Source organism: Mesoplodon densirostris, chromosome 1 (genome assembly GCF_025265405.1).
Source record: "Mesoplodon densirostris isolate mMesDen1 chromosome 1, mMesDen1 primary haplotype, whole genome shotgun sequence".
Classification (NCBI taxonomy): Eukaryota; Metazoa; Chordata; class Mammalia; order Artiodactyla; family Ziphiidae; genus Mesoplodon; species Mesoplodon densirostris.
Window position 1 is genome coordinate 70,726,056 of NC_082661.1, and position 26,359 is coordinate 70,752,414.

The 26,359-nt window shown below is 50.4% G+C and overlaps 1 protein-coding gene across 1 annotated transcript in view; it reads right to left on the minus strand.

Moving 5' to 3' along the window:
* Positions 1 to 8,580: 8,580 nt before the first annotated feature.
* C1H4orf50 (chromosome 1 C4orf50 homolog) overlaps positions 8,581 to 26,359 on the minus strand; it is a 50,371-nt gene continuing 32,592 nt past the window's right edge. Inside the window, exons 8-12 of the mRNA XM_060096143.1 lie at positions 23,898 to 23,954; positions 21,089 to 21,271; positions 13,961 to 14,009; positions 11,673 to 11,794; positions 8,581 to 8,826 (exon numbers count right to left, since the gene is read on the minus strand). Coding sequence (XP_059952126.1) covers positions 8,581 to 8,826; positions 11,673 to 11,794; positions 13,961 to 14,009; positions 21,089 to 21,271; positions 23,898 to 23,954 — 657 coding nt within the window. The remainder of the gene's footprint in view (positions 8,827 to 11,672; positions 11,795 to 13,960; positions 14,010 to 21,088; positions 21,272 to 23,897; positions 23,955 to 26,359) is intronic.

The following is a 26,359-nucleotide window of genomic DNA, read 5'->3' on the forward strand; positions in this document are numbered from 1 at the left end:
TGTGATATTGATGCTACAGCTGATTAACACAGAGAGGTTAAGTGACTCCCCTAGGGACACACAGCTATTAAGCAGTAGTCCTGTGACTTCCTTATCAGGTGTTCCTTCTCTCCCCCCCAGGCTGGGGCTGGGTGCAGGAGCAGGGCGTTCCGAGGACAAGACCAGGATGCAGGGCTCAGACTACTTGGGGGAAACGGAAGAAAGCCGTGGCCTTGCTGGGGAGCAGTATCCTAATCACGCCAGTGAGCAGAAACTACCTTCCTGTTGAGGGTTGCTCCCAGGCCAGGCTCAGGGAGAGTGTGGGCTCCTGAGTCAGGCTCAAAGATGCACGGGGGCAGGACATGGCCCTCCAGCCCTTGGCAAACAGGAGGGCCGCACTGGGAAGGCCTTGGGGGCTCCCTGACTCCTCTAAGACCTGCTGACCTCAGCCTGCTGACTAGGCACCTCTGGGTCTGAGTCGGCAAAAATAAGGTGCTGAGGCTAGGCTGGAGCGTTTGTGCAGAATCACAAAAAGATGCACACTGCAGGTGGCTGCAGCCCACAGGTCTCTGGGTGAACCTGTAAAAGGCACCACTTCCTCCAGCCAGGCACGGTCTCCTGGCAAGGACAGAGCTGGGGGATTTAACCCCCTTTGGCCTCTGGACCATATACTTTGTTCAGTACACAAAGGGAACAACCAGACCGGCAGCTCTGGAAGAGCGAGGAGGTTGGCTGTTCGCCTCCTGCTGCCTGACCAGGGACCCGACTACCCCACGCACACCCTCAGCAGGTGTGCTCGGATCCTGCTCTGCTGATCGCACCCAGGACAGCACCGGGGCACAGCAGGCCCTCAGTGTTGACCTGTGTCTCATGAATAAACCGCCAGGAACAATAGGGAGTTGTCTATTGAGGCCACTGGGACTTAACCCATCGGCTTCTGTCTGCAGTCTTCCCCTTGTGTGGGTGGTGGAGGATATTGACTCTGGGGTCTGGTCCTGTGTGAGGCAAACACCAGGGTGTCCCAGTCCTAGGGATGGGGATGGGGATGGCGGAAGCAACAGCAGCTGGAGGCAGTGAGACCCAGCCCCGCCCCCCCTTCAGCCTCACACCTGCTTCCCGTTGCTAAATTACTCTCAGCTGCCAGCAGACAGAGCTGCTAGTCTTGGAGCTGAGCCCTGGAGGGCTTGGGGGCCCTAGCGAGCATTTGGCTGAGATTTTAGCAAAGGGGAGAATTGATGTGCGTTGGGGAAGCATGCAGAGGGATGGGGGAGGGGTGTGGGAGGGGAGAGCAGGAAGGGGAAGGGGAAGGGCTTGGGAGGAGTAATGGCGGGGCGGGGGATTAGCTCTGGGCGATAATCCAAGCGGCAGGGCCTCCCTGAGCTGGGCAGTGCAGCAAAGGGGAAAGACCTTAGGAGCACGGCAGGCCTGCGCTGGTTCTGAGATTCCTGTCCCCCACAAACCAAGAAAACTTACGTGGGAGTCGAGGCTTCTCTATGCGTTCTCGTCTGTAAAGGACAAGTGATGATGCTGAGCCCAAGGAGCTGTGAGAACCCCATGAAGGCAGGTGTGGACCCCTGGCACAGGCAGAAGCAAGAAGCAGCTTCTATCAGATGTTCCTTCCCGCTCCCAAGGTTACCAGGGACACAAGTCACCATTTATCCCCCATGCACTGTATAGAAACCCTCAGGATGATTCCCCTCAGAGCTCAGAGCTGGAGGAAAAGATCTCCAGAGCTGCTTCCTTTTATTGGCAATTCAATGCCGTCAAACCCATGTTGTTCCCCTTTTTGCCTTGACCACCAGGAAGCTCAGACCTCATTTTTCCATTCAACTGTCATAGCTGCCCACAGCCTCAGTGCTGGGTATAATTATTCTCTCCTACCATCAGTTATTATCTGACCCTAAGTTTCCACTCTCTGTAATACAGATTCTTTTTATTGTATCCATGTCATTTATTTTAAGTCTCTTTAACTTCTTCTTGGAAGTAGGTAGGGACATATATAGCATGCCTGGGGGGTGGATTACACGGGTACAGGTGTGAGGACCCGTGTGTCAGGTACTGGGATCTGAGCTCCAATGGAGGAAAAGTTGATTTCAGAGTCAGAGCCAGACAGACTGGGGCTCAAATCCTGGCTCTATCAGTCTGGGCATCTGTGAGCCTCAGTTTTCTCAGCTGCAAAATGGGGATAAACCCCCATCCCTCACAGGCGAGTCAGTGAGGAATTTCAGAGACACACTGTGATAAAGCCATGAATGCCCAATGCCTGGGGTGACAATGGCTGTTATCTGGCCAGTGGGGGCACTATGTTTTATACAACTCCAGAAATGGGAAGACATGCTGAGCCCTGACTTTACCAGGTGGTGAATGTAACAGCAACAACAACAATAATAATAGCTTGCACAGTGAGCCGGGCTCCGTGCTTTATGCCTCACTGAATTGTCTTCCTAAGATATGAGGTCAAGTGTCTCCATTTTACAGATGAGAACACTGAGGCCCAGAGGGGGTCCAGTGTCATACAGAAAGGAAATGGCGGGCAGAATTTGAGGCCAGAGCCTGCTTTGTTGCACCCTGTAACTGCTCTCAAGGTCGACAGGCCCGGCAGAGGGGACAGAAGAGGCCGGGCCCTGTGGCCGTGCTTGGTCACCCTGTGGCTAGAGCAGGGGTTGGGGGGATGAAGCTGGAGGGGTTTGTCGTCAGATCCCTGAGGGGCTGAAGGCCAGTGCCGGGGGCTGGGCTGCATCCTGTAGACTTGGACTCAAAGGGAGGAGGAAGTAGCTCAGGAAATTATTTTCCATGCCTAACAGTAATTTCTGTGTTTTTGAAAATGCTTTTTCTGGATGGCAGGGGATTCTGGCTTTCTACTTGAAGGCATGGTGGCAAGTTGCACTTGAAGATAACATCAACACCGCAAATGGCCAAGAGGCAGGCATTTAGCCTCTGCTTAATCCTTCTGAGGTACACTTTGGGAGGTGGATCTGTTATTTGCATCGTTTTTCCAGGGGAGAAACGGAAGCACAGAGAGGGTAAGCAGCTTGCTCAAGGTCACACAGCTGATGGTGGCAGAGCTGGATGTTAGAGCAGCTGCACAGCTTATACTCTACCGCCCCTGTTAGGTTTGTTCATTTTAACAAGGGTCAAATGAAGTGAGAAGGCCTGCCCCAAGCAGTGGAAACGAGCAACCTCATGGAGGTTAAACAGGGGCTTTTAGGAAATGGGAGACACCAGCCCAGACTGCCTCCTGAAGGCCTGGACACTCTTGAATCCATGGGAAGGCTTTCCGGGAAGAGACAGACCAAGGAAGGGGACAAAAGACCCTGGAGGGAACTGCAGCGGTTTGAGCCGGGTGGGGAGGGTCAGCGCAAAGCCGCACAGGGATTGAGCTCCTGTGACTGTTAAGTGTTGAAAAGCTCTCGGCCGGCTCCTTACAGCCCTGGATGAGCTTGGCTGCATCCTCACCCACAGACCCGACACAGCACCATCGCTTCCCCCAATCTCTTCACACCTGCCTCCTCAGGGAGGCTTTTCAGTCCTAAGCTCTGTCTCCATCGGTACCACCAGCGATCCGCGCCCTCTCCTTACACCCTGGACTTCACCGATTCTTCACCTTCTCATTCTGCTTTTTAACATCACATGCATCAAGAGGAAACAATGGCAGCATTCCCACGGCTCTCATCACATCCCAGGGCCTCTTTTTAGTGCTTTTACTCACTCACCTCTCACAAACCACCCTAGGCTGTAGGCAACCCCATTGTACAGATTAAAAAACTGAGGCACAGAGAGGAGAGGAGCCAGAGCCCAAACCCAGGCAGGGCATGTGTGCTCAGCTCCTGGGCCACCTGCCTCCCAGCATTAGAGGGAAAGAAGGAGGGATGCGCACCTGGGCTGGGAGGGCCATGGGCGAGGCGCTGGTCACGGGGCATCTCCTGTGAGATGCCAGTGAGGTGAGACGAGGTTATGATGCTGTTATTTCCATTTTCTCAGGAGGAAACCAAGCCTTCAGGGGCCTTGGCTCAAGGTCCACAGGTAGGGAGCATGGTGGGGCTGGGATGTGAAGGCAGGACTCTGTGTTCAGGGCCCACACCCCATCCACCTGCTCGGGAGAGCCGGCCTGGGTACCAACTGCCACGTGGGACCGTCTGCTCATGCCTCGTCTGCCCTGGCCCCTGCTAGCCCTCCTCCGGCTTCCTCTGCCCTAGCCGGGCTTCTACGTCTGGGGAAAACCCGGGCTGGAGTGTCCACCACTGAGCACAGTGTCTGGCATAAGCGTAGCTCAGAAGCCCTAGGTCCCTTCCTGACTGGCCTCTACCCAGGCCACCACTTCTGCTCTCAGGACAATATCGCCTATCATGGCTCAGCCCAGACGCCACCTTCTCTCCTCTCCCTTAGCCTCCAAATTCCTCAGGGCCTTATCAGCTGTCCGTTCCTGGTGGCCAGATCCCAGCTTCCCTGCACTGAGGTCACTCATGCCCACGCATCACCCTCCTGTCCAGGCGGTCAGTGCCTGCAGGATGTCAACACGGACGGTCCCTCGCTGGGGTCCTGTTCACTGAGCCGTCTCCCCAGTCTGATGTATCCCCTCCTCCTGAGGGCAGGGCCCCATCTGCCTAGTTCACCGCCTCAAACCACGCTGGTCCATGGGTGAGGCTCAAAAAGTAAATGTTGAATTGAATCAGCACATCCTAGGGTGCATGACGGCGGGGACCCCCACGTATCATGAGGGGGAGCGAAAACCGTAGAGTCTCAAAGTGGGGCGGGGAGTGGGTGTGGACAGGGCTCTCAAAGCGACAAAGGCTTCTCTGCTCTGACCCAGAAATTCCTCTTCTAGGAATCTGCCCTCAGATGAATTCACACGTGAGTGAAGGGATGGATGTACAAGCATCTTCACGACAGCACCGGTTTTAACAGCAAAAGATCAGAAACAATGCGAATGTCCATTGAAAGGGAGCTAGTAATATCCACACAATGGAAAACAGTGCAAGTGTTTAAAAACTGAATGAACAAAATTTATGTTCTGGTGGGGAATGATCACTGAGATAAATGAACTGAAAAAACCAGAGCACAGGCATCGAGGTAAAACAGGTGTGTGTGTGTGCGGGTGTGTGACTGCTTAGAATACACAGGGTATCTCTGGAAGGAGTCATAAGAAACTGGGGTCATGTTTGCCTCTGGGGAGGTGAACCGGGAACAGGGGTGGGAAGGAGACTTGCACCATATAGATCTCTGTGCCTTCTGAATTTTGAAGCATGAAAATGTCTTCCCTATACTAAAGACACATGTAAAATCAAACAGGAAAGTCACAGTGGGATTGCACAAAAAGGCAGCACCTTCCACTGGGGGATTATAGAAGCACATGTATATCCATCCACCTCTGGTTTCCTACCCCCAACACCACCCCAAGCCTTTGCCTGTGTGTTTGCCCCCGCCCGCAAGGACTCTCTCCCTGGCCGAGCCCTGCTTATCTGCGGGGCCCACCTCAGTCACCACTGACCCCTCCCTGACCCCTCCCTCGCTGGTCAGCAACTGCTTTGTGACCCTGGACCCTGCATTCTCCCTGCTGCACCCTGCTTATGCCACTCGGTCCCCAGCTATCTGCACATCCGTCCCCGCAGGAGCCTGGAGGATGGGGACCTGGAGTGAGACCCCTGAGACCCAGCCCCCCAGTGCCTCATTTGCCCCGGCAGGTTCTCAGGGAAATATTTGCTGAACAGACTGCTTTGCTGTAGGAGCAAAATGCCTCCCAGAAGGGCATGGCAGTGAATGGCAGTGAATCAGGCGCAGGGAGAGGCTGCACTGAGCGCTTGAACCGCTTGGCCAGGGGTCAAGCCAAACCTCTCATCGGATTTGCCTAAAAGCCCAGGTGGTTCGCAGCAGCGGGGGTGGGGTGTGCATTTATCTCACCGTGTTCAGGGCTCCTGCTCTGCGTAGCTCGGCCAGGCACCTCCAAGAAGGCGTCCACTGCTGCTTGCTGACAGCCCCGTGTGATAAATTGTTTTCTGCAGAGGCAGCTGGGCTGGTCCATCTGGCTGGTCTCCAGAGGCCTTGGGTCACTCGTGGTAGGAGGGGCGGCCCGAGCCAGCTCCTGCGGGCTGGGTTCCTGCCTGTCCCCACTCGGTTGTCCGAGCAGGTCCTGTCCCTCGCCTGGGAGCATCTGACCAGGCTGGGCCCTGGCCCCATCAGGCCCACCAAGGGAGCAGCAGGGGAACACGGGGCCCCTTCCAAGGATGGGAGCCTTCGGTCGAGGCAAGGAAAATGCCGCAGTCTACCATCTACCATCGCAAACGTGTCACCAGGAGGAATCACAGCACAAAGCAGTGACCCAGCTTGAGGAAATCCAAAGTGCCAGCCCCAGGCAGATTCACGGCTCAGGTTAATAATAAGTGGCTCCTGGCTTCAGAACATGATTTATAATGGAATCATCGGGCTACGCTGCAAAGATTGCAGTGGCTTCTTTAATGGATTTTCCCCGGTGGCCTTTCTGCTGAAGCCCAGCATGTGAGCAGAGGCGGGAGGGAGCACTCAAGGGACAGAACACTGATGTCTGAACCTGGGGGGAGAATCTGGGGACCAGAAATGGCCTTGACTGCCTCCGGCAGGCTCGGCCCTGTGGCTTAGCTGGCTGCTCACCCCGACATCAGCCGGTTCATAGCCAGTCTTCAGCGTATTCCCGGTGTTCAAAGCTGATGGCATTGTCCCAGAAAAAAGGGAGGAGAGGGCAGAAGAGGTGAGCACAAACCAGCGTACAGATCAGCTCTGCAGGACGCCGCACAGTTGGCAGTTATGGGGTGGCTGTGCTGATTCAAACCGTGAAAGTGATGATAGCAGTGGTTTCCAATCCGGGGACACCTTGGTGTGTGATGGGGCCACAGGGCTCACAGGAGGTTCTGGAGGATGGACATGGGCATCTTCTGTATTCTTGTTTCTCAGCACCTACCTGAGGTTCCAGAGCTCACACGGCAGTTGAATTAAGTGCTTAATGAACAAATGAATGGGTGGATCCATTGGTAACCCAATCCAAGGAACTGTGGATGGACGTGATGACCCATGACAGTCCCGTGGGCTAACGAAGGTGGTAGCAGCTTGATGAGCTGATGCTCGCTCATGGATGTGCTTTTCTTATGCCTTGATGGCCCCCCAGTTTTCCTCAAAATAAATGCATTCATTTCTATCCTTGGGCTATGGTTAGGTACATAAGATGTTAACGTCAGGGGAAGCTGGGTGAGGGCGTGTGGGAACCCTTTGCACTTTTCATTTCCACACACACAGCTAAAATATATTAAAATAAAATCAATATGCTTTGCCTACTGACCCGGGAGCCCTCAGTTTCTTGTCTTGGTCCTTCCTTGTCCTTATGTGACAAGCCCCTCACCAGCCCTTCCTAAGGAGAGAGATGATGTCTCTGATCGGTGAGCCCGGGGACACGGTCTGGGCACCTGTGGCCCAAGCCCCCTTGACTCTTCTTCTACCTCTGGGTCCCACACCTGGGTCAGGGCAGGGTCCTGCTCCCGGAGGAAGTAAGTGGTGCTGGGTAGGGATGAGGCAGTGACTCTTTGCACCTGGCTTGGCAAAGGGCTACTCTGCACATCCCCCCTCTGGTGGCACACCAAAGTTCAGTTTCATCCTCAGAGCCTTTGCCCATGCTGTTCCCTCCTTCCCCACCTCACCCATGTACTGAACACCTTACCTCGTTGGGTCTGTGGGCTCTGCTCAGCCATTCCTTCTGGAATGACCTCCCATTCCCCAAAGCCAGGCAGAACTGGCTTCAAAGCCCTTTGTCTCACACCTCACGGCACACTTAACCATGACTGCACGGTGAGTTGTTTACATGTGTACCTCTGCTGCCCTGTGAGCCCCTGGGGCAGGGCCCAATGTGGACTCACCCCTTTCTCCTTCATATCATATTGCCTGGTGTCTATTACATGTCCACCAATGTCTGTTGAATGAATGGACTTATCAGAAAGTTCTGATTGGTTTTAATGTTTTAAAATGTGAAAGAGACAATTATTTAAACAGTCTCCTTTGGTAGACAAAAATCTTTTAAAACATGGGGAAGGGCCCCAGGCAGGAAAATAACAAAACAGTTCTCTGCAGCTGACAATGTTAGGAGCTATTAGGTCAGGCCAGAGCCTCCCAACCCTGGCACTGCTGACATTTGGGCTGGACAATTCTTTGTTCTCGAAGGCTGTCCTGTGCACTGTAGGTGTTTAGCAGCATCCCTGGCCTCTACCCACTAGATGCCAGTGGCAGCTTCCCAGCTGTGACAGCAAATAATTTATCCAGACGTTGTCAAATTTTGCCCTGCGGGATGGGGGGATCATACCCAGTGGAGAGCCACTGGGCCGGTCACTCGGTAGGTTTTGGAACAGAAAATATTCCCTTTGCTGCCTGGATATTTGCAAAGCTGGACTCCTAAGAATTCACAAGTCCAGTATTCCTCTTGAGCTCTGACAATCAACACAGATTCCCAAGCCACAGGCAAAGCCACTTGCCACTGAATGAGGGTTTTGATTGCTACCAATTTCTTAGGATGTTCTCTGAAAGTTCTGCTTCAAATATTTATGGAGTCTAGGAAATGGCCCCAGAGAGTGAGTGGTCCTATTCCATTTATAACTCCAACGGTGATTTATTGACCTGGGAAGTGCTGCAGATGCTTTGTCGAAGCTCTTGATGCAAAGCCAGGATCCTTGCGGGGCTCAGGAGCTCGGGGGATGGCAGGAGGTGCTCAGCTTGGAGGCCAGGCCAGGACATTCCACCTTTTTCTTGCAGACGTTGTACAGGGAGCCCTGGTTCCACAGCGATGGAAGCCTGGCACATTCCAGGGTCGGGCATCGGCCCGGAGGGCCAGGGAAGCTGGAGGCAAGAGCACAACGAAATGGTCTCTACTTCTACACGTCTATAAAAGCCCCTTTGGTCCCACAGTTTATCCGAGGAAGAGATGGCAACAATAACGAACATTTATTGAGCACTTCCTGTGCCAGGCAGCTGCTATTACATGTCAGTGAGGCACACGCCATCAGCACTGAGTTATAGACGAGGCAGTGGGCATTGGGGCAGGGAAGGCTCAAAGCCCAGGTCATCTAAAGGCCTGACAAGACGATCACTGACGGTATCTCCATAGAGTCATGTCCTCTGTAAATTTTGTTGGTCACGGTGACAAGAGATGATGACCTTTCCATTAAAAGGAAAGCAATGTCCACTGGATGCCAACCTCCTACTCCCCTGTTTTTGTATTTTTTTTCCCTATATGCTCAACCATAAAATAATTGTGACATGTGACAAATTTAGTTACTGCCCTTCAAAAATGACCTCGTTTTCCTTCTAGGTCACTAATGCCCTGGTGTCATTTAGAGTTCATTTTCACCACGGGAAGCTCTTACCAAAAGCCAGCCCAGAGAGACGGCTTGCAATCTGTTTTTCCTAGGGCAGAGGCCTCTGCTCCTCAACGCCTGTTACAGCTGAACAGAACCAAGGCTGCGGGCAAAATGCAATGCTGGGGATAAGGACGAGGTGCCCGCATGACCTTCTAGAGAAAGAGCCCAACAGCCTCCTCCCACCGCCTCACTCTTCATCCAAATCCACCCAACAAGGCCTCCTGTGGACCGGGTACTGTGTAAAGCACTCGAACAAAGACATTTACGTTGACTATTCTGTCATCTCGCTATAAAGAAACAAAAGTATCCTGTGGCCTCGAAATTATGTCCAATAAAGGAGGAGTTTTTATCCAGCAGCATTCTACAGTGTGGTGAGAACTCTGAAGAAGGTTGAGGAACACTTGAGAAGCTTGGAACCATAAGAGTATTAAGATGCACTTGGGTTCATCCATTCATTCAATTTATGCTCCAACTATTTCCTCAAAAGCTTTGCTATCAGTTTCTGGCCAGTATCACCGAGTGCAGACATTGGAGGGTTTTTTTCTCACATTGAACTCCAGATTGTAACCTCAAGGAGGGCAGGAGAGACAACTCTCATCCCCCCAGTGAAGGCCCAGCACTCTCTGGACACATAATGACCAGAGCATCAGCTCTAGAGCCAGACTGCCTGTGTTGGAACCCCAGCTCTTTAGCTGTGTGACCTGGGGCTGGCTATCTATCCTCTCTGTGCCTCACCTTTTCTCACAGGTGAAGTGGAGTGAATGTCAAGATCTATTTTGTGGGCCTATAGTGAGTACTGGGAAAGCTGATGCATTGCACATAGTAAGCATTCAAGAAATGGAAGCAGGGGTTTTCTTTCTCGTTGTTGTTCTTATCAACATCATCATTATGATCTCCTAGACTCCTCTCTCCTTTATGCTGCAGCCTGATTTAATTGCTTACCAATCCCCCAATGCTTCAGGAGCACTCACCCCTCTGTCTTTGCAGGTGTCATTCCCTTTGCCTAAAATGCCTTCTACCTGCTTGTAATAAGGTAGGTCAAAGATCAAAAGTCAGATGTAATTTTCCTAGAAAAAGATCAAAGCTGGAAAGTTCTCATCACTAGATAATAAGCCTGCAGATAAGTAATTCGAAATGAAAGTCACCAGTTAGAAAAAAAAAGTTTAAGGTCAATCAATAACACCAGCTGTCATTTATTGAACACCTCCTGTGCCAGGCAGTACAGTAATTATGTTATGTGCATGATTTCATTGAATTGTCCCAAAGACCCCGAGAGGTAAATATTAGCTCCATTTGTTAGATTAAAAAAAATTAATATAAGCATGAAGGCGAGAGAGAAGGCACAGGAATAAAAGGAAGAAGAACAACAATAATAATAAGTTGAAATAAAATGTCAAGAATAAGATCAGTTTCCTCCTAAGTAATGGCCGCTTTTTTTTTTTTGAGCATCTCTTATTTTCCAGAGACATATTCAGCTCTGCTTATCTGATTTTATCCTCACATCAGCAGTAGGCAGCATTATCCCCATTTTACAGATGAGGAGATTTAAGCACAGAGAAAGTAAGTTATCCACCCAACATCACACTGAATTACAGCTGAGATTTGAATTCAGGCCTGTCAGACTCCAAATATCATAAGTAAAATAGGTTTTCTCTGGGAAAACAGAGTGTTTCTCTGGCTCTGACTGATTAGGACATTTTGGACCAAACCTCCAGTAAGAGCATCTAGGAAAGCTGGACAAAATATAGCAAAAGATGTATTTGAAACCATCTGAGAGCTACAAAGACTGTGAGGATTTGTGAGACTAAAATTCAAGATAGGACAGAAGCCAAGAGTAGTTGGCCCAGATTGAAGGCTGTATTTCCCTCCAAGTGAAGGTGAAGCCTGTGTGTGATTGTGGTGGCTGAGAGACAGAAAGCTAAGCAGAGATTTTGACAGCCTCATGGAGTGGGAAGTGGCTGGGGAAGGACACTGATAAACATTACAGGTTTTTGCTTGGAGCCATGAAAGGCTATGCCCTAAGAGTAAGAGTGAGCAAGAAATAAAACAGATCTCATAAGTACTAAAATTATCTCTGAATCAGTTCTGATGTGTGGAACAAAGGAAGTGCTGTCTGGATGAAGACACTATCAAATTACATCTTCACATTTTCACACATGATGTCTAGCACTCAGTGAAAAATAACAAGACACAGAACACATGATATGACCCAATACACAAAATTTAAAAACAGATAATAAAAAGAGTTGTACCCTTTTTTGTATGTGAGTTATACTTTCAATAAAAACATTTATTTGAGAAATTAAGTGACTGATGTCCTCTCACCTTCAAAGAATCCAGTTGAGCTGTCTGTGCTGGCCACTCAGCCTCTGGAATAGGCCAGGACTCTGAATGCAAAGGTCTTTGGAGGACACTGTCCATTTCAGGATTCAGGAGGTATTTCTGAGCTAGAAGAGAATGTTCTCAGTCAAGCCTCAGTTCAGAAGTCTATTCTAAAAATCAACAAGTCGGACTTCCCTGGTGGCGCAGTGATTAAGAATCCGCCTGCCAGTGCAGGGGACACGGGTTCAAGCCCTGGTCTGGGAAGATCCCACATGTCCCAGAGCAACTAAGCCCATGCACCACAACTACTGAGCCTGTGCTCTAGAGCCTGCAAGCCACAACTACTGAGCCTGCATGCCACAACTACTGAAGCCTGCGTGCCTAGAGCCCATGCTCTGCCACAAAGAGAAGCCACGACAATGAGAAGCCTGAGCACCACAACGAAGAGTAGCCCCTGCTCACCACAACTAGAGAAAGTCCGCACGTAGCAACGAAGACCCAACGCAGCCAAAAATGAATAAATAAATGAATAAATTAAGAAAACCCCTATATGTCATAAAATAACCTTAAAAAAAATCAACAAGTCTCTGAGCCTTTTCATTGTCTTTCATTCCCAGATCCCTTCACCCCACAACAGAGGCCCTCTTGGGTGCATTTGAACTCTGAGTGCCACATTCACAGCCCTCTGATGGTACTGCCATGGTCTTGGGATATCCTAGAAAATTGCCTGCCTGCTTCATTGTCCACTACCAGGCTGTAAGCTCCTTCAGCACAAGGACCACCACCTTTGAAGCTGACTCATTTTTGTAAGCCCTACAACACCTATCAGGGATCTGGCACATGGCAGCCTTCTAGATATGCTGAATGAATCAGTAACTAAATTAATCTAGTACATTTCCTTCTTTTAAAGGTGAGGAACCGAGCCCAGAGAAAGGACGACACTTGCATAAACTAGTGGCAGAAGCAGGACCAGCTAGAATTTATGCGCCTCCAACTGTGAAAACAGATGCCAACTCAGACTTTAGGGATAGAAGACAAAGGTACAGAAGGGCAGGCCCATCCTGACCAGCTAAAAACTTGTTTGTTGGCGCCCTTCAGTGTGTCAGGCACTAACACTTCTAAAAATGATCATGTTATCCTCCTTTTAAAGATAAGAGTCTGGGCTTCCCTGGTGGCGCAGTGGTTGAGAGTCCGCCTGCCAATGCAGAGAACCTGGGTTCGTGCCCCGGTCCGGGAAGATCCCACATGCCGCGGAGCGGCTGGGCCCGTGAGCCATGGCCGCTGAGCCTGCACGTCCGGAGCCTGTGCTCCGCAACGGGAGAGGCCACAACAGTGAGAGGCCCACGAACCACAAAAAAAAAAAAAAGATAAGAGTCTGGGGCTCAGAGAGGTTAATTAACTCATCCAAGATCACACAGCTGTAAGAACAGAATCTAGTAATAAGAATCACTAAGCGAGCAGTTATCAGGAGCAGCTCAGCTGCCTAAAGGTAACTCTATCCATACTTTCTTCACTTTTATATTGAGCACCTGAAAACAAAGTAACCCTAAACAAACCCTTAGGAACCCCCCTCCCCCAGTGCTGATAGTACACTGCACTTGTAAAACAAGGCCCAGGGAAATTCTCTCTGGCCAGATAGCATCTTAATTTTCTTTTTAACAATAAGAATAATAGAACAACAAAACCCCACCCATGTTACCATCTAAGTAACCACTGTTGGTATTTTAGTTTATCTTCTAGCCTAAGTTGCCAATCATTCACAGATGTTCACATAGAGTTGTATCATTGTAGTCATCCGATACATTCCATTTTGTATCCTTTTTTAACTTAGTAGGATGTCCTAATTCCCATGTTATCACATGGTACTTATCAGCATCATTTTAGTGACTAGTACTTCATACTCAGCGAATATGGGTTAATTAACAATACTGGAGTTTTTCCCCACAGTTTTTCACTGTTATAAATACCCTGGCATGAATATGCCTGTCCATTGAGATTTTCCACATATAGAATTATTTACTTAGGATGAATTTCCAGGACTGAAACTAGAGGGTTGCAGAATTTGGCCATTTTGGCAGTGGCAGTATTTTTCTAATGCATTCTCCTTAAGTAGTGAAATGAAAAGGCAGAGTCAGTAGGGAAGAGAGTGCAAGATAGTGGGGTCGGGTTTCCTTTAGTCGTCTGCACTTGACCGTGGGCTTTTCCCCACCCTTGCCCACCTGTCAGATTGTCCTGTTGGTGTGGACTGTGTCTGAGCATGCAGACTATTCCTATCTGAAAATCACACTGACCTCTTACAACTGTTGTCTTCTCAGACTCGATGTCCAGGTGATGGCTTGTCTGCAAGAAAAGACATCTCAGCAGTTATTCTTCATGACACAGCTGGAAAAGCCTTCTACAGACAACTGCAACTGGAAAAATCAGCCCCCTCACCACTGCAGAAAGTGCATTCTATGGCCAGATCCACTCCTCCCTGTGTGTGCGAAAATACAGGCAGGACCTCCCCCCCTCCTCTGCCTACAAACCTCAGAGGGGTCCAGGATTTCCTCCCAGGGATACAGTTGCAAGGAAAAGCTTCCACTTCCTTTACTCAAATTGAATCTCCAAAGGGAAACTGATGACTGCATTTTAAAAGCTGTTAAAAGGGGGAAAATGAGGGCAGCCGGATGGCAGAGTCTCCAGGAGAAATACTCTCTCTGTGTGGAAGTCCCTTCGACACCTTGTGAGAGCTGATTGCTGAGCTGCACCGGGGACTCCTGACTCAGTCACCCAGGAAACCAGGTCGGGCTGGACCTGAGTCCCTGCACCACCCCCTGGTGGACTATTTGTCCTCCTGGACCCCACATGCACACAGGAAGAGGTGAAGCGGCAATGGTAACTCTGCTCTGAGAGCACTTCACTTATATCCCCTAAAACTGTGTGTCTTTGAGTACCATGACCCTTCACACCCCAGTGCCTTTGCTCATGCAGGTCTCCCAGCCTAGAGGGCCTTCACTCCATCCTTCCAGCTAGTAGAACTCTTCTTTTTTAATCCTTCAAGGCCTATTTTGTGTGCTTCCTTCTCCAGGGATTATATTCCCAAATAAGTCTCCTTCTCTCTGCTCACTGCTGGGTTTCAAGTGAATGCTTTTGTTCACATTTGGGTTTGGAGCTAGTCTTACCAGACACAGACTTCTTCAAAGTGATACTGAGGTTTCATTGACTTCTGTGTCCACAGAATAGTCTCACAGGCACTGACCTCCTTCTGGAGGCACTGCATTCAGTACCTGATCAGAGATCTATAGACCTTTCCCCTGCTTCTTGCTCCTCATCTATCCCATAGGCCTGGAGAGGCTTGGAGCCAGGCAGCCTCAGGTTGAATCCTGGCTCTGCTGCTTACGGGCTCCATGGTCTCGGCCAAGTCAGTTGAACTCTCTGAGCCCTGTCCTCTCCATCTGCAGAGTGGAGCCACTAATATGGTCCTTGCAGGGTTTTGTCAGAGTGAAATAAGAATGAACGTCTAGGGCTTCCCTGGTAGTGCAGTGGTTAAGGATCCGCCTGCCAATGCAGGGGACACGGGTTCAAGCCCTGGTCCGAGAAGATTCCACATGCTGCGGAGCAACTAAGCCCTTGCGCCACAGCTACTGAGCCTGCGCTCTAGAGTCCGCGAGCCACAACTACTGAGTCCGCGTGCCACAATTACTGAAGCCCACGTGCCTAGAGCCCATGCTCTGCAACAAGAGAAGCCCGTGCACCGCAATGAAGAGTAGCCCCCACTCTCTGCAACTAGAGAAAGCCCGTGCGCAGCAACGCAGACCCAGTGTGGCCAAATAAATGAATAAATTTTAAAAAAATTTAAAAAAAAAGAATGAACGTCTACTAAATGTTCCACATACAGTAGCAGATGGATAAAGGCTCACCCTACCCACTCCACTCCCCCACCTCTCTCCCCAGGTAAACTTTTGGGGGAATATTCTCAACTTCATAAAAGGTAGGACATGAAGAGAAAATAATTGCCTGGATCCTTGGGGGCCCAGGCTCGGGGTTGTTGATTTAATGAATTAAGGGAGTTTAGGACTCTCAGTCTCACTGCTTCTTTCAAGATGAGATTCCATTTCCAAAGGCCCATATATAGATCTTGTTGACCAATGCCCAGAGGAGAGCAAGATGTTTCCAGGACATGGAAAAAAAGAGGAAAAAGCAGGGCAGGAGGAAGTGGAATTAGCAGCCTCCTTGCCAGGTGGCTTGCATCTCTCTGAGGCTGGGGTCTCCATGACCCTCAGGTGTTAGTACACCAGTCCCCTGACCTCCCCCAGTGGAGCAATACTTTGGTTCTGCTTGAAGGGACCCTACATCCTCTGTGAGTGTCTTTATGTGACAGCACTGTGAGGGGAATTTCAGGTGGGATCTTGTTCAACCCTCACAGAGCCTTACAAGAAGTCAGCAACCCCCGCCCCTTGCTACCAAGGTCTAAGAGAGCAGGAGGCTTCGGGAGGTGAAGGACGAGCACCGGAGTGGCTTGGCACAGAGGACTGTCACAGAGTGGCAATTCTTCAGGATCTGGGGTGTCTTTATCTGCCAGGTGTCTGAAGAGAGGGCAATAATCCTCACGTCCCAGGACCTGCAGGGAGTCAGGCAGGGCGAACCCATCCAGGTCTCTGATGGACCTTCCATTTGTTGAGCTGACCCCAGGCTGGACCCTGCAAGCATGGGCAGGAGGGCACCCCTGAACCACTTCCCCCTGGCACCCGGGCATCTGCCTCCAAGAAGGGGATGACACCTGAGTACAAGCAACAAAGAAGGTGTCTCATTCTTGGCTTGGGAATGTCAATAGCCTAGGTCCTGGTGAAATCCAGAAAAAATAAGTGTCCTGGGACTGGGGAGCGGGGGAGGAACCTAAGAGGCCCTGAGAGGGTGCCCTGAGCCTTGCCCAGTCAAGCCAGTTTGGGGGATGGGGCGGAACTGAGAACTCCCCGTTTCCATTTAGGAGTCCAAGAATGGAAGGAATCCGCCCTCCCCATGCTCCCATCTCAGCTAAAGCCAGGGAGGTGGCAAGACCCCATGTTCCCAGATGGAAGACAGTAGGAGAGCTGGCCAAGCTAGCCTCATGGAATCCTCTTGCTTCAGGACCAATGCCCGAACTGAAGAGAACCAGCAGAGCTAGAGGAAGGACACCAGGGTGGATGCAAGGCCAACCTGTGGACAGTGGCAGCCGACATTCTAAGGGATGGACAATACACCAGCTCAGGGAGATGGCAGCTCTGAGGGCCGGGTAGCCCCCATCCACCCATGCACCTGTCCTGGTCCCTCAGTGGGTATTTGGAGATGGGGTCTTGGGGAGGCTATCAGGTCATGAAGACAGAGTCCTCAGGATGGAATCGGTGCCCTTATAAGAAGAGATGTGAGAGAGCTGGCCTCTCTGTCCACCATGTGAGGACACAGTGAGAAGGTGGCCGTCTGCTCCCCAGGAAGAGAGCCCCCACCACCGTGCAGCACCTTGATCCCCAGCTTTCAGTCTCCAGAACTGTGAGAAATGAATGTTTGCTGTTTAAGCTGCCCAGTCTGTGGTATTTTTGTTAAATTAGCCCCAACAGACTAAGATACTTAGATGCAGCCCCGAAGAAAGGACACAGATGCTGAGCCGACTGAGGCTCAATTTCTATCTCCCACCCAACCAGGGCAAGAAAAGGAAGTCAATGGGAGGTGGTGAACGACCCTGAGCCACCGCTGTGGGGTGAGCACCCTCTTCCTGAAAGGGTAGGAGCTCAGACGGACCCCGGCTCTGAACCCCCAGCCCGCCACCCCTGCTTGTGACCTTGACCAGCTCTCTGACCACTCTGGGCCTCAGCCTCCTCCTTGACAAAGTGGGATGTTGGGAGGATGAAGTGAGTGAACCACAGAAAGTGCTGGCTCAGGGGAGGCTCTGTGAGTCTCAGCCGTCATCACCGCTTCCAGTGAATAAATGAACGGCAGCCTGTCCGGGTGGGCTCCCCCCACCGCCATAGCCCACACCCCGTCCTCTCTCAGGTGTCTGTGATTAGTGTGGGCTCCCTCCCAAGGGCAGGGGCCAGTGCACATGAGCTTCCCGGGGCCCAAGTACGCCAGCCTCAGTGCTTCTGGGACTCCCCTGCTTCTCTGCTCTGGCACATCCCCTCTCCAAGCCCATGAGTGCCCCGCCCCATCCCAGCCAGCCAGGCAGCCCTCCTGGGCTCTGAGCCTAAGCCCAATGTCCCCATCAGGAATTCCATCTGTGTTCTCTGAAACGAGAATCAGCACCCGTGTCCTGCCCAGCTGCCAGCAGGAGGAGCTGCCACCGCAGCTACCAGGGTCTCTGTGCCCCCTGAGCTCTGCTCGGCTGCCTGGGCCTTGGGTGTTCCCGGCCAGAGCCAACTGGTTGCCATGTGCATGGCCTGCCTGGGACTCGGCAGCTCAGTCCAGCCCACAGGCCTGCAGGGTTCCTCTTCCCGAAGCACATCGATCCTGTTCCACCCCTTCAGCAGCTCCCCATTCACTGAAGAACCAAATGCAAACACCCCTGTGGGCAGTCAGGTGTCTGTGACCTCCCATCCAGCCTCTCGGAACTCCTCCACTTGGGATCCCTCACTCCAGCCAGCCTGGAGCCCTCTTTGCTTCTTAAACACATCACAGGGTTTTTTTTTTTCCCACTGCCTTATATCTGCACACTGAGGATTGGCCTTCCAGCGACAAGAGGAACAGACTCACTGAAGGCCTAGTCTGTATGTGCCAGAGACCGTGCTGCTGCCCACATGCCCCACAGCCCTGCAAGACACCCAACACACCCCCCTTCGCATAGGGGTCGCAGCTTCAGTGCACAGAATCCCACAGCCAGGTTCAAATCCCAGCTCTGCTCAGGCAAACGATTTAACACACAAAAAGCTGAGCTAGAAAGCTGCTATAGATGTGTGTCTTTGGGCACGACTTGTAACCCCTTGGAGCCTCAGTTTTCCAGTCTGGAAAGGGGGATAATAATAGCACCTCCCCCGCGGAAGGACTACCTGAGTCAGTTATATAAAGCCCCCACAGCAAGTGATACATGTCAGTGTCCCCTCCTAAGGCCACAGAGCTAGACGGCGGCAGAGCTAAGATTTGAAGCCAGGGCTCCTGGGTGCCAGAACCCGCCCCCTTGGCAACTGCCCACCCAAGGACCAGGTTCCTAACTCATGGGACATTCCTGCACAAGGTGTTTCATGATCTCCGTCTGTCTTCATGTCCATTCTGCCAAGTAGGTCATAATATTCCCATTTTACAGATGAGCAAACTGAGGCTCAGAGAAATTAAGGTCTTTTCCAAAGACACACACACAGTCTCTGTCTAAGCCCTTCCTTCCTGACACTTGCTATAATTTATGATTATTTCTCTCCTTGACTGCATGCACGTTTTGGCCTGTTTGGTTCACCATTTCTCCCCAACCCCAAGCACCATGCCTGACTTGTGGCAATAGGTGCTCAATAAATATTTGTGGAATAAAATGGCAGAGCTAGGCTTTTGTGGTTTGTGGAGGGAACAGTGAGCCGCCCCCCAGATCATGAAAATGGGGGTGTTCTTGGTGAGGTGAACTGCAAAATAATGCAAAATGGGTCACAGCAGATTCAAAGTTACCTTAAAAGGAGGAAGTAGAAGCTTATGATTGCCCATAGCCTTTCAAAAGGTTTGAGTGGGGAGACACCCTGGCCCCAGGGGAGGCATGCGGAGCACATCCTTACAGAAAACTAATGCATCAGGCTGATGACACCATTAACACCCTCTGTTCTCACTGAATAACCTTCTGACTATAAATATATATTGACTTACAAATGAACAAATGAATGAATGAACTTGACTTTCTAGATAACTCCACTATAGGGAGAGAATATGCTGATTATTTTTTCATCCGTCCAATATTTCATCCTGCACATAGTTGGATCTCTCATGGGAAATTATTAAGTTAGTGTTCAGGTTTATACCTCAGTCTCTGTGAATTTGGTCAATGTGAGTCAGCCTGTTCAATCCCAGTGAACAAATCGGGTCTAATTTCAGAGCCTGCCAGACCAAGAGCAGCCCTTGGAGGGTGGGGCCCTCACTGCAATGATGCTTTCTCAGCACACATCCAGCCTCCCTCCCAGGTGACACCTGCTGCATCCAACATCTTCCCTGGAACTCTGGACACAGGGACTGTGCCCGGTCCCTTGACAAGATGCTGACCTCTCTCCCCATTCTTATTCTGCCACTGAAGAGGCTTGAAACCCTTGGGCAAAGGGATGAGCACTGGACTGGGAGTCTGGGGCTCTGGATTCAAATTCTGGCTCTGAACCAAGTCTCCATGGCCCTGAGCAGGCCCCTTGGCCTCCTGCTGTCCATGTCCGCTGTGTGGCAATTTGGACGAGAGGACATCTAAAACCCTGAAGGCTGTGGGGGAAGGAAGGGACAGAGAGGGTTGGCCTGCAGAGGCTGGGCTGGGAAGGCTGAGGAAGGTGATTCAGGCCTGGGGCTACACTGCCAAAAGCAGGCCCCCCCCGAGGGCAGATCCCAGGAGGGACCCTGGAAAACAGGGCTGGCTGCGTGCACAGCAGCAGCTGCATTTCACCCTCACATCATCAGGAGCTGAGCTAGTCTAGTGGGGGCACAGCTGGCTGGTCCCCAGGAATGGGACTGTGTGCCTGAGTATGTGTGCGCACTTGCGTGTGTGTGTGCATGCATGTGTGTGCGTGCACGCGCATGGGCAGACTCAGCTGAGCACCCGAGGGTGCTGCATGCACACAGACACCCAGGTACCACTGTTGAGAGCCAGGCAGAGACCCGGGAGCATGTTTACTAGACCTGGGTCAGAACTGGTATCCATCACCATCTGCACTACCTGGTAGCTGTGTGACCTCAAGAGAGACTTCCAACCTCTCTGAGCCTGTTTCCTCCCTCTTCTGTAGACCATTAGGAGAGGAGATGCTCATTCATTTACTTCATTACTTCATTCATTCAACAAATACTCCCTGAGCAGCTTTTCTGTGCCAGGCACTAGGGGGACAGAAATGGATATGAAGCAGCTCTGGTTTCAACAGAGAAACGCTGACAAAACTCCCCTAACAGGAGGGGGCAAATCCCTCGAATGTCCCATGTCAGTCATATCCACATGCAATGAAGGACGGAGGGGCGTGTGGCTAATCCTGTGGCCCATGGAATTTAGAGCAGACTCCTGGGCAAGGTCACACCTGAACTGTGCCCTGAAGGACGGATGGGAGGGCTACAGGACAGACAAAAAAAATCCGCCAGAGGAGGCAGTAAGTGCTAAGGTCTTGAGGCACACGTGAAAGATCCATCTAGTGAAATAAACGCCACGGTGCTTGTTTGATGCTGAATTGACACAGGGCAGGTCAGGCAGGTGGAGGGTAGGTTGCTGAGCTCACAGCCTCAACAGGAAGAGGGCAGGGCTGTCTGTGGGAATCTACCTGTGGGACCCCCGGAGCCAAGAAGGTGGCCGCGTACTCAGCCAGCGCCGCGTCATTCACCATGTTGCTTGCCGTCTTGGAGAGCTGGTGGTTCTCCACCCCGTGTCTGTGCAGCTCCTGGAGCAGGTGTGTGATCAGGTGGTTCCTCTCCCGACACTTCTGGACCAGGGAAGCCAGCTTAGCCTGAAAGGGTGGGAGGGAAGACTGTCAGGTGGGTCCACGCATGCAGGACTCCCAGGGGGGCTGGATGACTGAGCTGGGGGGCAGGGCATCGGCTCCCTGCTCTGCATCCCGCAGCCCTGCCTTAGCTCAGCCTCCTCCCTGCAATCCCTCCCTCCACCCAGAAGCCAGAGCCAGCTTTGAAAACAATGGGCCGCACTGCTGCCCACCACCCCAGGGGCCGCTCACTGCTGTCTGGATGCCTTCTGGATGGGTAGGAGGCGTGGGCTTCAGCTAGCTATGAGACAAGCTCCTCTCTAGCCCTCGACTTGCTCATCTGTACCCTGGACATCATCAGGGCACCAGGACCAAAGGAGATGGTGCAGGCAAAGCACACACACGGGGCCAGCCCAGGCAGGCTCTCATGCACAAAAGGTCAGACCAGTCCCTGTGCCTCTCCAGCCCGATCACGACCACCCTCTTCCTCACTGCTCTTTTTCCAGACACACTGGTCCACTCCCCAACCCTGGCGCCCCAGAACTTCCTCATCACTCCTTTGTAGCTCTTGTCCCAAGCCCAGAAAAGTCTTGCGCAGATCCATTCAGAGGCCAGCCTGGGCATCGTCTCCCCGGGCAGGCTTCCCTCACGCTCAGGACTTGGGGTTTTCTGTGCCCAGGCTCCTGGCTTCCTTCTTTCCCAGCAGTTAATCTTTGTATTTGCGGGTCTGTCTCCCACATAGCCTGGGGGATCCTCAAGGTCAAGACTGATACTCCCCTGGATCCTCGGCACCATCCCTACGCCGTGGCTGGGCACAGCATGACCCATGGGAGAGATGTGTTACATGAGTGATGCGAGTTCGTGACTCTCCCACCATGAAATGACCTCCCACATCTGTGCATGTCCAGACGGACTGATAAACTTTGCCATCTCCTGCTCCATCGGAGGAGGTGATGACCCCTTCTTGCCAGAACTCCCTTCCAAGCCCATCCCAGAGGGTCAGGGACCTTTGCACATCAGTTTCTAGGCGGTGATGTCCGGGTGCCCAGTACTGCAGGCAGGCAGCACAGGAGGGTGGTCTGACCTGGACGCTGGGGTGCCCCAGGCCCCCTGAATCACATCCCTAAAACATCAGGGCCTCTTCATTCAGCCAGCATCAGCTGAACACCTACTATGTGCAGCTCTCCCAAGAAAGAGGCCATTGTTGATGGTGACAATGACTCCATTGGACTCTTGGAGAGACAGCGAGGCCAAGGGGATGGTTGCAGCCTTTGGCATCAGACAGAACTGGGTTAAATCTTGGTTCTGCCCCTGAGTAGCTCTGTGTGACTACGGGCGAGGCACTGCATCCCTCTGAGCCTCAGTTTCCCTATCCATAGAGTAGCGGTCATGTTCCTGACATGTTCCTGACATGTTGAGAAACTGTGCTATTGAGAACATATGTCTGGAGTACCTGGCACATGGCAAGCATTCAACAGAGAGTGGCCATCGTCGTTAGAATCCTTACAAAACCTCCCACGCCAGGTTATGAATCACAGTTCCCATCTGCAGATGAGAAAACTGAGCCTCCAGCGGTGAATGATGCCCCTGGGGAGGGGCTGGGTCTTGAACCCAGATCGCTATGGTTCCTCCCGTCCAGTCCAACCTCTTCTGCTCAGGCCTTGCCTCATGTGAATGACGTGGTGCTGGTGCTGTTTCTCTTTCCATCTTGAGTTTGCAAATGCTTTGTCGTGTACAAGGGGTTATGGTCCTCATTTAAGTAAATGGTACATAGCAAATGATGAAAATAACGAAGGAGCAAGAAAACCTCCCATTTTCAAGAGCTTTACACTTGGCTCTCCACTTTTCCATGGACACCATCCATGGAGGGTCCGAAGAAACTGCAAGAGCAGCCGAGCAGGAATTACTGCTGTTTCAGAGTGAGTGGGATTTGGCAAATCAGTGGGGTCCCGGGGCTCAACCATGTCCTTCTAACTCCCATCCAGAGCCCCTCCTAGCCCACCCTGCCCAGAGAGTAGAAAGAAAAAGCAGCCCCTCCAGGTCCACTGCCCAAATCCAGGTGCCATATTTGAGATTAAATGTGTCACCTCAACCAAACTACACTTTCAATTAGCATGTTAAACCCTGTGAGCCAGGAATGCCATTTCTGGGAATCTGTCCTCAAGAAATGTCTAGATATGTGGGGAAAACTTTTCTAATAAAAAATGTGCATCATGGTGTTTATGTGCAATAATGCAAAAGAGAGAGGGAGGGAGGGAGAAAGGGAAGGAGAATCGACAGAGGGATTTGAACACCCGAAAGGGTCTGGCAGCTTTATGAACTGCAGTGTCTCCTGCTTTAGACTGCAGCATGAACAGCAGCTTCAAAGGCTGGTAAAGACAAGGACAGCCCCTATATGGGTTATACTACCAAGCGGAAAAAGCCAGACGCAGACGTACAGGTGTAGTAGGATCTCAGACACATGTAAAATATACTGGAAGTAAATACATGCAAATGCTAGGTTCAGATAGGGACTTGGGGTGTCATTTGTCTCTTTCCATCTTCTTTCCAGTGTTTTTACACAATAGAAATGGACTACCTCCTAATGGAAAAAATACTAAGCTCTTTTTTCTTTTGAAAGGGACATTTCATATTGATTTCACACACGTATTACCTTCAAAGGAGTCACAGCCAAATTTGCTTCATGGTGCTTTTTCTGAAGTGCATCAAGCTGAAAGAGAACCGAGATTTTTGAAAATGTTGAGCTGTGGATTACACAGCTCGGTGCGTCCACAGGCAAGACATGCTCAGAGAGGTTGGCTCTTGTTCCCCTCTTTCCCCACAGGAGCTCTCGGTGGGAACAGGGACCTTTCCCATCAGCTCCTTGGCCAGATCAGAGGAGGAAGGATGCTCTGAGCACTGGAGAATGAGCTCTGCCAGACTGCAGTTGCCAGGGCCAGTTCTGTTGCCTCTTACTTCAGGAAGGAAGACTTCCCTATTCCCCAGAGGTGCCAGAGTTCTTTGGTGTGGTGTTGAACCTATAGGTTCCCTAGCCAGACACCCTAACCCCAGCCCAGCCACTCACTAAAACTGTGACCCTGTGCAACTCAAGTCTTTCTCTGCCTCAGCTTTCTCATCTGTAAAGTGGGGTTAGTACTAGCACCCACCTAAAGGTGAGGATTGGATAAGGACTCTGAATCGATTCCTGTAAAGTGCTTAGACAAGGCCTGGCATCTGGTCAACATTCGATGAATACAAATCATTATTACTCTCTGTGGCAGGCATGTGTGTGAGCCACCTTGGACCTTCCAGCCTAGCCCAGCATCCAGCTGAATACCACCAACTGATGCCCACTGATGCTTTGCAGAGCAGAATTGCCCAGCCGAGTCCTGCCTAAATTCCTGTTCCACAAAATGACCATTTCTATGCATCTATTTTGGCACATGTTTCTGAATATATTTGAAGAGTAAAAGGCCAGCTCCAAGCGGACTGTCTTCTATTCAAAAGGCACACAGTAATAAGCTACAATAAGACAGGTGTTCTGTGAATTCTTCTCACTCACTCTCTGATTTCCTCTGTAGTCAGTACAAGAAAGCTAGATAAATAAAAGTACTTCTCCCTCTCCCCTTGACCTCTTCTGACCTCTAATACTATTTTCAACCCTACATAACAATAATCAGAATTCATATGTGTATATATACACACACATGAAACTATGCTATACAAAATGTTTGACAGCTTGCTTTTGTCACTTAATATAAAATTGTGGTGTTAATTCCATGTTACTACATACAAACCCATCACATTCTTTTAAAATCTTGCATATTATTTAATCATGAGGTTGAAACAAAATTTATTTACCCAATTCTTTGTTTATGAAAATGTATATTGTTTCTGTTTTTTTGCTTTACAAACAAAGCTTTAATGAACATTTCTATATTCCTATTTTGGCACATGTTTCTGAATATATTTGAAGAGTAAAATGCCAGCTCCAAGCAGACTGTCCTCTATTTGAAAGGCACACGATAATATTTGCAGGCTTGGATGAAATCTTCTCTCCACTTCAGTTTAAGAAATAGCATGAATATGTTTCTGTGAGCTGTGTACTTGGGCATTTGCAATTAAAAAACAGACAAGAAGAAAGTGAAAAGACAACAGAATGAGGGAAAATTTTGCACAGCCTAATAAGGGACTGTATCTAGAATATATAGCAAATTCTTACAACTCAACAACAAGAAAAGAAACGACCCAATTACAGAGTGGACAAAGGATCTGAATAGACATTTCTCCAAAAAGATATATGAATTGCAAATAAACACATGAAAAGGTGCTTAACACTACTAGCCATTAAGGAAATGCAAGTCAAAACCACAGTGAGGGGCTTCCCTGGTGGCGCAGTGGTTGAGAATCTGCCTGTTAATGCAGGGGACATGGGTTCGAGCCCTGGTCTGGGAGGATCCCACATACCGCGGAGCAACTAGGCCCGTGAGCCATAACTACTGAGCCTGTGCGTCTGGAGCCTGTGCTCCGCAACAAGAGAGGCCATGATAGTCAGAGGCCCGCGCACCGTGATGAAGAGTGGCCCCCGCTTGCCACAACTAGAGAAAGCCCTCGCACAGAAGCGAAGACCCAACACAGCAAAAATAAATAAATAAATAAATAAAACCTCCTACCCTCAACATCTTCTTAAAAAAAAAAAAAAAACCACAGTGAGATAACCACTTCACACCCACTAGGATGGTTAGCAACAGAAAGACAGACAGTAGCAAATGTCAGTGAGAATGTGGAGAAGTTGGGACCTTCATCCATTGTTAGTGGGAATGTAAAATGGAGCTATCAGAGACAGACCTGAAAATAACTTTGATTGAAATGTTTAATAATTATATTACAAGAATTTCAGCAGAGAACTGGAAGCTATAAAAAATTAGTCAAATGGAAATTCTAAGACTGCAAAATACAATACCTGAAATGAAGAACTAAAATAATGAGTTTAAGAGCAAATTCGACTCACCTAACTGGAAGACGAATTAGAAAGAAATATCCAAACTGAAGCAGAGAAAGACAAAAAGAATGAAAAGAATAAAAAATAGACTTAAACATATACTGGATAGGGTAAAAAGGTTTAACGTGTGCAAC